Source organism: Palaemon carinicauda, chromosome 23, assembly GCF_036898095.1.
Source record: "Palaemon carinicauda isolate YSFRI2023 chromosome 23, ASM3689809v2, whole genome shotgun sequence".
Lineage (NCBI taxonomy): Eukaryota > Metazoa > Arthropoda > Malacostraca > Decapoda > Palaemonidae > Palaemon > Palaemon carinicauda.
Window position 1 is genome coordinate 63938749 of NC_090747.1, and position 12930 is coordinate 63951678.

At 34.1% G+C, this 12930-nt stretch overlaps 1 protein-coding gene and 1 non-coding gene across 3 annotated transcripts in view; both read left to right on the top strand.

The window, feature by feature from the left end:
• LOC137617133 (histone H1C-like) overlaps positions 1–9917 on the top strand; it is a 36627-nt gene extending 26710 nt beyond the window's left edge. For both annotated transcript variants that reach the window (XM_068346982.1, XM_068346984.1), the window contains exons 5-6: positions 1572–1614; positions 9773–9917. In XM_068346982.1, coding sequence (XP_068203083.1) covers positions 1572–1611 — 40 coding nt within the window. In that variant the 3' untranslated portion in view covers positions 1612–1614; positions 9773–9917. The remainder of the gene's footprint in view (positions 1–1571; positions 1615–9772) is intronic.
• On the top strand, positions 1694–1922 carry LOC137617764 (small nucleolar RNA SNORA53). Its single transcript, XR_011039656.1, has one exon. It is a non-coding gene; the product is annotated as a small nucleolar RNA SNORA53 (small nucleolar RNA).
• Positions 9918–12930: the final 3013 nt, after the last annotated feature.

Genomic DNA, 12930 nt, shown 5'->3' on the forward strand with positions numbered 1-12930 from the left:
TACATTTACTGTACAGTATATTACTTATCACTTATAAAACTGCATGTGGAAAATATTTGATTAGAAATCCACAGGAAACATGAAAAGTGAAAAACTAGGTACCAACCGCTTTTGTTTATTACATACATGACTGTGGTAAAAAGTATATTGTTAAGTAAAATTACAGTTTCCTGCGTAATTTATGATTACTTTTATACGCACACAGAATGTCCTCACTTTTGCTACAATTAATTTTCCTTCAACCACAAAATTATCATACATACCATTAACCATACTCAGCGGGTATGGCTAGCGGTATGTCTGAACACAACTTTCAATCTTCCAAACATTCTTCTTGTTATCAACACATAATCCATTGATGCCCTTTCTGCCACTCTTCTTCCATCGCATATTTTTTGTCAGTACCTCCCAAAATTGTACCATATACCGTTGATAGACAGAAAGTCCATGACTTACGGCTGCTAATTTTAAAGGCCGCTCATGAATGGGAGAGGCGAGGGACAGTGACAATGCCTTAGAGACTGACCGTATATATTCATATGACCAGTGCCCAATATACCTCTCCACCCAAGCTAGGACCAGGGAGGGCCAGGTATTAGCTGCTGATGACTCCCTAAAAAAACCCCCATCCTTAGCTCATAAGGATGGTGAAGAAACTATCGAGCGGGCCACGAACCCCAGTCCAGCAGGTTGCTAGGCAAGACTAGTTTTTAAACTTAGACGTCTTTACCATCCAGTAGGGTTGTTTCGAGTATTTGGAGTAACACCCCAAAATATTTTGCCTTACCCAGACATGTCATTTATATTTCCTTTCTGTTATTTACAAATTTTTACCGTTCACTTCAGTCTAATTCAATCCTTATACGTTAATTATAGATTGATTAACTGTACATGTACATAAATTCAGTTCCCAGTTGTTAATAAGGAAAATAAAGTTGCACAATATAGGATGTGATTTTCATATTTATTTGTTTTCAAAAATAAAATAAAAGAGTTTTTGAAAAGTAAGTTAAATAGATCATATGACAAAATTAAGTTGACGTTGACATGGAATCATTAACTTTACAAGCTAGTCTATTGGAAACAAACCTTGCCTACGATCAGGCTGCCTGTTGTTGTTGTAGCTTTGCCATCCTTGTGAGCTATGGATGGTTCCATTTTGGAGAAACCTTTATGTCTATCTGCTGAGCCATTGAGTGTATCATATTTCATGTTACTATACGTTTAAAAATGTTCTATTCATAAAAAGTAATTTTTATTGTCAATAGAAAAATGAAAATTGAATTCCAACTAAATTTTAATTTGAAGTCAAAATGAGTAGTTTCAAATTGTTGGTAGTAGGTTGGCCAAAGCACCAGCCACCCATTGAGATACTCTACCGCAAGAGTCCTTTGGCCAGATAGTGCTACATTGGATCCCTCTCTCTCGTTACGGCTCATTTTTCCTTTGCCTACACATACACCGGATAGTCTGGCCTATTCTTTACATATTCTCCTCACACCTGAAAACACTAATGATGGTTGTGAAAGTATTTAATATATCTCTAATTTTTAATTCTGTAACTTTTCCAGGAAACGATCAAAGCCGGATGATGAAGCTGAAAATGAATAGAAGGTAAGTTTCACTTGAAAACTATTTTCCCTTGCATTTAACAATCATAAACGTAAATAAAAGATAGATAATAATAAGAATGAGCATGCTCCTTAGATCCACCAGTCGGGACTCTGTCCACCAACTTTTCCGGTTGGATATCGCTGGTGAATGAGTCATTGGCATGCGAGACGATCGAACCTCCTCCTGTCAACCGAGCCTCTCTGGCCACACCCAGCAATGGGAGAGCAGAAATTACCGGTGCGCGAGAGAATGCGCCGGTAACGCTCGCTTGTGACGTGCCAGAGGGATAGGTTGGTGTTGGGGACAAGACTTTTAGAGAGAGAATTTTGTTTCAACTAGGCAGTAATAAGACAACTTTTTGCTTCAGTTAACTTTTTCTTCAACTAGGCAGTGGTAAAATTACTTTTACTTCAAGTTGGCAGTATTAAGAGAACTTTTGTTTCAACTAGGCAGTATTAAGATAACTTTTGCTTCAAGTTGGCAGTATTAAGAGAACTTTTGTTTCAACTAGGCAGTATTAAGATAACTTCTGCTTCAACTAGGCAGTATTAAGATAACTTCTGCTTCCGCTAGGCAGTGGTAATGTGACTTTTACTTCAATTAGTCAGTATTAAGAGAACTTTTGTTTCACCTAGGTAGTATTAAGATAACTTTTGTTTCAACTAGGCAGTATTAAGAGAACTTTTCCTTCAGCTAGGCAGTGGTAATATGACTTTTACTTCAATTAGTCAGTATTAAGAGAACTTTTGTTTCAGCTAGGCAGTATTAAGAAAACTTTTGTTTCAACTAGGCAGTATTAAGAGAACTTTTCTTTCAGCTAGGCAGTGGTAATATGACTTTTACTAAAATTAGTCAGTATTAAGAGAACTTTTGTTTCAACTAGGCAGTATTAAGATAACTTTTGTTTCAACTAGGCAGTATTAAGAGAACTTTTCCTTCAGCTAGGCAGTGGTAATATGACTTTTACTAAAATTAGTCAGTATTAAGAGAACTTTTGTTTCAACTAGGCAGTATTAAGATAACTTTTGTTTCAACTAGGCAGTATTAAGAGAACTTTTGTTTCAACTAGGCAGTATTAAGAGAACTTTTGTTTCAACTAGGCAGTATTAAGAGAACTTTTGTTTCAACTAGGCAGTATTAAGAGAACTTTTGTTTCAACTATGCAGTATTAAGAGAACTTTTGTTTCAACTAGGCAGTATTAAGAGAACTTTTGTTTCAACTATGCAGTATTAAGAGAACTTTTCCTTCAGCTAGGCAGTGGTAATATGACTTTTACTAAAATTAGTCAGTATTAAGAGAACTTTTGTTTCAACTAGGCAGTATTAAGAGAACTTTTGTTTCAACTATGCAGTATTAAGAGAACTTTTGTTTCAACTAGGCAGTATTAAGATAACTTTTGTTTCAACTAGGCAGTATTAAGATAACTTTTGTTTCAACTATGCAGTATTAAGAGAACTTTTGTTTCAACTAGGCAGTATTAAGAGAACTTTTGTTTCAACTAGGCAGTATTAAGAGAACTTTTGTTTCAACTAGGCAGTATTACGAGAACTTTTCCTTCAGCTAGGCAGTGGTAATATGACTTACTTCAATTAGTCAGTATTAAGAGAACTTTTGTTTCAACTAGGCAGTATTAAGATAACTTTTGTTTCAACTAGGCAGTATTAAGAGAACTTTTGTTTCAACTAGGCAGTATTAAGAGAACTTTTGTTTCAACTAGGCACTATTAAGAGAACTTTTGTTTCAACTAGGCAGTATTAAGAGAACTTTTCCTTCAGCTAGGCAGTGGTAATATGACTTACTTCAATTAGTCAGTATTAAGAGAACTTTTGTTTCAACTAGGCAGTATTAAGAGAACTTTTGTTTCAACTAGGCAGTATTAAGAGAACTTTTGTTTCAACTAGGCACTATTAAGAGAACTTTTGTTTCAACTAGGCAGTATTAAGAGAACTTTTGTTTCAACTAGGCAGTATTAAGAGAACTTTTGTTTCAACTAGGCACTATTAAGAGAACTTTTGTTTCAACTAGGCAGTATTAAGAGAACTTTTGTTTCAACTAGGCAGTATTAAGAGAACTTTTGTTTCAACTAGGCAGTATTAAGATAACTTTTGTTTCAACTAGGCAGTATTAAGAGAACTTTTGTTTCAACTAGGCAGTATTAAGAGAACTTTTCCTTCAGCTAGGCAGTGGTAATATGACTTACTTCAATTAGTCAGTATTAAGAGAACTTTTGTTTCAACTAGGCAGTATTAAGAGAACTTTTGTTTCAACTAGGCAGTATTAAGAGAACTTTTGTTTCAACTAGGCAGTATTAAGATAACTTTTGTTTCAACTAGGCAGTATTAAGATAACTTTTGTTTCAACTAGGCAGTATTAAGAGAACTTTTGTTTCAACTAGGCAGTATTAAGAGAACTTTTCCTTCAGCTAGGCAGTGGTAATATGACTTACTTCAATTAGTCAGTATTAAGAGAACTTTTGTTTCAACTAGGCAGTATTAAGAGAACTTTTGTTTCAACTAGGCAGTATTAAGATAACTTTTGTTTCAACTAGGCAGTATTAAGAGAACTTTTGTTTCAACTAGGCAGTATTAAGAGAACTTTTGTTTCAACTAGGCAGTATTAAGAGAACTTTTGTTTCAACTAGGCAGTATTAAGAGAACTTTTGTTTCAACTAGGCAGTATTAAGAGAACTTTTGTTTCAACTAGGCAGTATTAAGAGAACTTTTGTTTCAACTAGGCAGTATTAAGAGAACTTTTCCTTCAGCTAGGCAGTGGTAATATGACTTACTTCAATTAGTCAGTATTAAGAGAACTTTTGTTTCAACTAGGCAGTATTAAGAGAACTTTTGTTTCAACTAGGCAGTATTAAGATAACTTTTGTTTCAACTAGGCAGTATTAAGATAACTTTTGTTTCAACTAGGCAGTATTAAGAGAACTTTTGTTTCAACTAGGCAGTATTAAGATAACTTTTGTTTCAACTAGGCAGTATTAAGAGAACTTTTGTTTCAACTATGCAGTATTAAGAGAACTTTTGTTTCAACTATGCAGTATTAAGAGAACTTTTGTTTCAACTAGGCAGTATTAAGAGAACTTTTGTTTCAACTAGGCAGTATTAAGAGAACTTTTGTTTCAACTAGGCAGTATTAAGAGAACTTTTGTTTCAACTAGGCAGTATTAAGATAACTTTTGTTTCAACTAGGCAGTATTAAGAGAACTTTTGTTTCAACTAGGCAGTATTAAGAGAACTTTTCCTTCAGCTAGGCAGTGGTAATATGACTTACTTCAATTAGTCAGTATTAAGAGAACTTTTGTTTCAACTAGGCAGTATTAAGAGAACTTTTGTTTCAACTAGGCAGTATTAAGATAACTTTTTTTTCAACTAGGCAGTATTAAGAGAACTTTTGTTTCAACTAGGCAGTATTAAGAGAACTTTTGTTTCAACTAGGCAGTATTAAGATAACTTTTGTTTCAACTAGGCAGTATTAAGAGAACTTTTGTTTCAACTAGGCAGTATTAAGAGAACTTTTGTTTCAACTAGGCAGTATTAAGAGAACTTTTGTTTCAACTAGGCAGTATTAAGAGAACTTTTGTTTCAACTAGGCAGTATTAAGATAACTTTTGTTTCAACTAGGCAGTATTAAGAGAACTTTTGTTTCAACTAGGCAGTATTAAGAGAACTTTTCCTTCAGCTAGGCAGTGGTAATATGACTTTTACTAAAATTAGTCAGTATTAAGAGAACTTTTGTTTCAACTAGGCAGTATTAAGAGAACTTTTGTTTCAACTATGCAGTATTAAGAGAACTTTTGTTTCAACTAGGCAGTATTAAGATAACTTTTGTTTCAACTAGGCAGTATTAAGAGAACTTTTGTTTCAACTAGGCAGTATTAAGATAACTTTAGTTTCAACTAGGCAGTATTAAGAGAACTTTTGTTTCAACTAGGCAGTATTAAGAGAACTTTTCCTTCAGCTAGGCAGTGGTAATATGACTTACTTCAATTAGTCAGTATTAAGAGAACTTTTGTTTCAACTATGCAGTATTAAGATAACTTTTGTTTCAACTATGCAGTATTAAGAGAACTTTTGTTTCAACTAGGCAGTATTAAGAGAACTTTTGTTTCAACTATGCAGTATTAAGAGAACTTTTGTTTCAACTAGGCAGTATTAAGAGAACTTTTGTTTCAACTATGCAGTATTAAGAGAACTTTTGTTTCAACTAGGCAGTATTAAGAGAACTTTTGTTTCAACTAGGCAGTATTAAGAGAACTTTTCCTTCAGCTAGGCAGTGGTAATATGACTTACTTCAATTAGTCAGTATTAAGAGAACTTTTGTTTCAACTAGGCAGTATTAAGAGAACTTTTGTTTCAACTAGGCAGTATTAAGAGAACTTTTGTTTCAACTATGCAGTATTAAGAGAACTTTTCCTTCAGCTAGGCAGTGGTAATATGACTTACTAAAATTAGTCAGTATTAAGAGAACTTTTGTTTCAACTAGGCAGTATTAAGATAACTTTTGTTTCAACTAGGCAGTATTAAGAGAACTTTTGTTTCAACTAGGCAGTATTAAGAGAACTTTTCCTTCAGCTAGGCAGTGGTAATATGACTTACTTCAATTAGTCAGTATTAAGAGAACTTTTGTTTCAACTATGCAGTATTAAGATAACTTTTGTTTCAACTATGCAGTATTAAGAGAACTTTTGTTTCAACTAGGCAGTATTAAGAGAACTTTTGTTTCAACTATGCAGTATTAAGAGAACTTTTGTTTCAACTAGGCAGTATTAAGAGAACTTTTGTTTCAACTAGGCAGTATTAAGAGAACTTTTGTTTCAACTAGGCAGTATTAAGAGAACTTTTGTTTCAACTATGCAGTATTAAGAGAACTTTTCCTTCAGCTAGGCAGTGGTAATATGACTTACTTCAATTAGTCAGTATTAAGAGAACTTTTGTTTCAACTTGGCAGTATTAAGAGAACTTTTGTTTCAACTAGGCAGTATTAAGATAACTTTTGTTTCAACTAGGCAGTATTAAGAGAACTTTTGTTTCAACTAGGCAGTATTAAGAGAACTTTTCCTTCAGCTAGGCAGTGGTAATATGACTTACTTCAATTAGTCAGTATTAAGAGAACTTTTGTTTCAACTATGCAGTATTAAGAGAACTTTTGTTTCAACTATGCAGTATTAAGAGAACTTTTGTTTCAACTAGGCAGTATTAAGAGAACTTTTGTTTCAACTAGGCAGTATTAAGAGAACTTTTGTTTCAACTAGGCAGTATTAAGAGAACTTTTGTTTCAACTAGGCAGTATTAAGAGAACTTTTGTTTCAACTAGGCAGTATTAAGAGAACTTTTGTTTCAACTAGGCAGTATTAAGAGAACTTTTGTTTCAACTAGGCAGTATTAAGAGAACTTTTGTTTCAACTATGCAGTATTAAGAGAACTTTTGTTTCAACTATGCAGTATTAAGAGAACTTTTGTTTCAACTAGGCAGTATTAAGAGAACTTTTGTTTCAACTATGCAGTATTAAGAGAACTTTTGTTTCAACTAGGCAGTATTAAGAGAACTTTTGTTTCAACTAGGCAGTATTAAGAGAACTTTTCCTTCAGCTAGGCAGTGGTAATATGACTTACTTCAATTAGTCAGTATTAAGAGAACTTTTGTTTCAACTAGGCAGTATTAAGAGAACTTTTGTTTCAACTAGGCAGTATTAAGAGAACTTTTGTTTCAACTATGCAGTATTAAGAGAACTTTTCCTTCAGCTAGGCAGTGGTAATATGACTTTTACTAAAATTAGTCAGTATTAAGAGAACTTTTGTTTCAACTAGGCAGTATTAAGATAACTTTTGTTTCAACTAGGCAGTATTAAGAGAACTTTTGTTTCAACTAGGCAGTATTAAGAGAACTTTTCCTTCAGCTAGGCAGTGGTAATATGACTTACTTCAATTAGTCAGTATTAAGAGAACTTTTGTTTCAACTAGGCAGTATTAAGAGAACTTTTGTTTCAACTAGGCAGTATTAAGAGAACTTTTGTTTCAACTAGGCAGTATTAAGAGAACTTTTGTTTCAACTAGGCAGTATTAAGAGAACTTTTGTTTCAACTAGGCAGTATTAAGAGAACTTTTGTTTCAACTAGGCAGTATTAAGAGAACTTTTGTTTCAACTAGGCAGTATTAAGAGAACTTTTGTTTCAACTAGGCAGTATTAAGAGAACTTTTGTTTCAACTAGGCAGTATTAAGAGAACTTTTGTTTCAACTAGGCAGTATTAAGAGAACTTTTGTTTCAACTAGGCAGTATTAAGATAACTTTTGTTTCAACTAGGCAGTATTAAGAGAACTTTTGTTTCAACTAGGCAGTATTAAGAGAACTTTTCCTTCAGCTAGGCAGTGGTAATATGACTTACTTCAATTAGTCAGTATTAAGAGAACTTTTGTTTCAACTAGGCAGTATTAAGAGAACTTTTGTTTCAACTAGGCAGTATTAAGAGAACTTTTGTTTCAACTAGGCAGTATTAAGATAACTTTTGTTTCAACTAGGCAGTATTAAGAGAACTTTTGTTTCAACTAGGCAGTATTAAGATAACTTTTGTTTCAACTAGGCAGTATTAAGAGAACTTTTGTTTCAACTAGGCAGTATTAAGAGAACTTTTGTTTCAACTAGGCAGTATTAAGAGAACTTTTGTTTCAACTAGGCAGTATTAAGAGAACTTTTGTTTCAACTAGGCAGTATTAAGAGAACTTTTGTTTCAACTAGGCAGTATTAAGAGAACTTTTGTTTCAACTAGGCAGTATTAAGAGAACTTTTCCTTCAGCTAGGCAGTGGTAATATGACTTACTTCAATTAGTCAGTATTAAGAGAACTTTTGTTTCAACTAGGCAGTATTAAGAGAACTTTTGTTTCAACTAGGCAGTATTAAGATAACTTTTGTTTCAACTAGGCAGTATTAAGATAACTTTTGTTTCAACTATGCAGTATTAAGATAACTTTTGTTTCAACTAGGCAGTATTAAGATAACTTTTGTTTCAACTATGCAGTATTAAGAGAACTTTTGTTTCAACTAGGCAGTATTAAGATAACTTTTGTTTCAACTAGGCAGTATTAAGAGAACTTTTGTTTCAACTAGGCAGTATTAAGATAACTTTTGTTTCAACTAGGCAGTATTAAGAGAACTTTTGTTTCAACTAGGCAGTATTAAGAGAACTTTTCCTTCAGCTAGGCAGTGGTAATATGACTTACTTCAATTAGTCAGTATTAAGAGAACTTTTGTTTCAACTAGGCAGTATTAAGAGAACTTTTGTTTCAACTAGGCAGTATTAAGATAACTTTTGTTTCAACTAGGCAGTATTAAGATAACTTTTGTTTCAACTATGCAGTATTAAGAGAACTTTTGTTTCAACTAGGCAGTATTAAGAGAACTTTTGTTTCAACTAGGCAGTATTAAGAGAACTTTTGTTTCAACTAGGCAGTATTAAGAGAACTTTTGTTTCAACTAGGCAGTATTAAGAGAACTTTTGTTTCAACTAGGCAGTATTAAGAGAACTTTTGTTTCAACTAGGCAGTATTAAGAGAACTTTTGTTTCAACTAGGCAGTATTAAGAGAACTTTTGTTTCAACTAGGCAGTATTAAGAGAACTTTTCCTTCAGCTAGGCAGTGGTTATATGACTTACTTCAATTAGTCAGTATTAAGAGAACTTTTGTTTCAACTAGGCAGTATTAAGAGAACTTTTGTTTCAACTAGGCAGTATTAAGAGAACTTTTGTTTCAACTAGGCAGTATTAAGAGAACTTTTGTTTCAACTAGGCAGTATTAAGAGAACTTTTGTTTCAACTAGGCAGTATTAAGATAACTTTTGTTTCAACTAGGCAGTATTAAGAGAACTTTTGTTTCAACTAGGCAGTATTGAGATAACTTTTCCTTCAGCTAGGCAGTGGTAATATGACTTACTTCAACTGGGCAGTATTAAGGGAACTTTTGCTTCAACTGGGCAGTAATAAGACAACTTTTGCCTCAGCTTGGCAGTATTAGGATAACTTTTCCTTCCCCTAGGCAGTTTTATGATAACTTTCAGATACTCTTTTCAACTAGGTATTATATTTGTAAATCTATGGTGTTAATGATTAAGGCTTTTTGGTATGTTGTTCTTTTCTAAATATTTTTTTCTTCTTAGGAATGTCAACGACGACAATAAAGAGGAGGAAGGCGACGAATAAATCTTCAAGATATTTTTTAGAGACGAATGCGTTACTGTGTGCGAGTGGGTCTGTGATAAATGTTGAATTGCGTAAATGACAAAATATACGAAGTTGTTTTTTTCCTGACTTTTTTTATGCAACCTGATATAAAATAGAAAAGTGTACCCTCAAGCAAGAGAACTCTACCCCAAGACAGTGGAGGATCATGGTACAGAGGCTGTGGCACTATCAAAGACCATAGAACAATGGTTTGATTTTGTAGTGTCTTTCTCCTAGAAGAGCTACTTACCATAGTTAAAACATTCTCTTCAACTCTTACCAAAGTGAAAGTAGGCACTGAACAAGTGTAGTGCAGTGGTTAACCTCTTGAGTTTATTTATTTGGTAATCTTGGTGTTGTCAAGTGTATTGAGGAGAGAATAGGCCACACAATTTGGTGTGTCTAGGCAAAGGTAAAATGAGCCATAACCAGAGAGATTGATCCAATGTAGCACTCTGGCCAGTCAAAGGGCCCAATAACTGTACTATCAACCACTGATAATTGGCTACTATATAAAACTTTGCCTTTATTCTGGTAGCCTAATTTAGATGGAAGGAAGCCAAAAATATATGTATGGGTTGGTGAGAGCGACTTGAAGAATATCTGCAGAGAGTTGGTAAGAGATGATGGGTACCATAGTAAGTATAGGAATATGATGAAGTGTGTTCTACAGCGTAGTGATCTTGGTCGATCAATTCTTATGGACATGGCATGTGATTTGGCCTAGAAAACAAGCTTGTTGCATATGCAGATGATGCTACTCTATTTGCATCAATTCCATCCCCTGGGGTTGCTGAATCCATTAATGGAGATCTAACCAAAGATAGTGCATGATGCAAATTATGGATTATTTAGTTGAATCCTAACAAAACTCAAAGTAGTATTGTAAGTAGGTCAAGGAGAGTGGCTCTATAACAATCAGATCTCGGCATTGATAATGTTCTTTAACTTTGTATGACTTTAAATTTTAGGTGTGATTCTTATCAGAAAATTTAGTTTTGAGAAATGCATTAGGTCTGTCTTCAATTGCAAAAAAAAAAATTGTCTTATTGAGAGTCTTAAAAGATTTTCATTGATCTATATTCTGAAGAGGTGTTTTAATTCTTTCATTCTACCTTGTTTTGAGTATTGTTCTCCTGTGGGGTCTTCAGCTGCTGATTCTCATCTTAATTTGTAGGACGGGAACTTACGGTCTATTAAATTTCTCTGGCACTGTCGTTCAAATAGTTCATTTTAGATGTTGCACAAGAATTTCTGTAAATCTGACCATCCTTTACATGCATAGCTTCCCAGACAGTTCCATACTGTTCGTAATACTAGGCATCATGAGGCCCAATACTGCACAGTATTCTAGAAGCTTTATTATAGCTTTGACCAAGTTGAACATTATCATGAGTCTTTTTATAGTTTATATATGACATAACTTTTGATGGTACTTTTTTTTTAAATAGTTTATATTTTCTCATTTACTTTATTTCCTTTCCTCACTGAGCTATTTTTTCCTGTTGGAGTCCTTGGGCTTATAGCTTCTTGATTTTCCAGCTAGGGTTATAGCTTATCAAGTAATAATAATCATAAAAATAAGGCACTGCAATGATAAAGGTGGTGAGGTCCCATGGAGTTTCTTGAGAGGCATTTCCTTTACAGGAGAGAAGGAATTGGAAGACACACTGTGAAGGGAGTTTACATCTCCATTACCAGTCCTTACTACTATGACTGAGGAGTTTATCTACTGAATAGAAACAGGTGTAATATCTACCTAAGTTTGTCAAGTAGTAATAGGAAACTTCCTAATCAAAAAACCTTACTTGCATGCAAGCTCAGCGTTTCCTTCGTCATTGTGTGGATCAAAAGTCGTCAAAACGAGTCTCAGTCTTGATTAGGAAAGGTTCCAAGAGACGAAGGAGCTAACATGACGACCAGTAAAGTAAGCGCTACCAGCTTTTGGAGTATTTCCTAACTATACAAACTGGTGTGTGACCTATTCGAAGCTGGAAGGATTGTTTAAACTTTTTAACAAGCTCTAGTTGCCTTTAGGTGGTAGGTAGATCCTGCCCACTTACCATGTACAGCAAGCCTCACTAATTTTATTCTAGGACTTGCAGGGTGGGCGAGTTAAGGTAGTAAACTTAATAAAGAGTACCAACATCCATTTTAGGTTGTGCACACATTTAAATATTTACATTGAAAAAGCTCTGTTTCAATGCCAGGAGTTTATAGATTATTCCATTGAGAAGCTTTTCATCATGGTAAAAGGGTAGTTTGAACATATACACCCTTGTTTGAACATAATTCACCCAGAATTCTCCAATAGTACCAACATCCATTTTAGGTTGTGCACACATTTAAATATTTACATTGAAAAAGCTCTGTTTCAATGCCAGGAGTTTATAGATTATTCCATTGAGAAGCTTTTCATCATGGTAAAAGGGTAGTTTGAACATATACACCCTTGTTTGAACATAATTCACCCAGAATTCTCCAATATTTATGTTCTATAGTCTTTAGTACAACGCAATAACTTGGTAACACGCGAGGTACTCAAGATTATGGTGGATTTAGTACAGTACTGCATGTTGTCATTCTCATGGTGTCTGCCTTAGTGCTGCCCGCGGGAAATGAAAAATATAGAAGAATGATGTTTGGTTACAATGTAATCAAAAATAAATTGGAAAAAGATGGCGACCACAAAGCATTTGAAACGGAAGGTTGGTTATGCAGCACAAAAAAAGAAAAATAAATGTAATGTATGTCAGTTTTTAAATTAAAATTATCAAATTAGCCATGGTATGCTTTGGATGCTTCACCTAATTTTTAACATCACCTTTCTAACAAAGTCGGCATACAATACCTTGGCTCTTTCACAAATAATATGAGTAATCATATCCAGATGAAAAAGTTTTCAACATTATCAACACATGACACTTGTTTCATCCTTCATTAAACTTAACGAGATCAAGAACACGTGGCGGTTGTTTCGTCAACGTCAGCACTCCTTTTGCTGGGACATGCTGGGTTGTTGAGGGAGGCAGGGTATAAGATGAGATCAAGAACACGTGGCGGTTGTTTCGTCAACGTCAGCACTCCTTTTGCT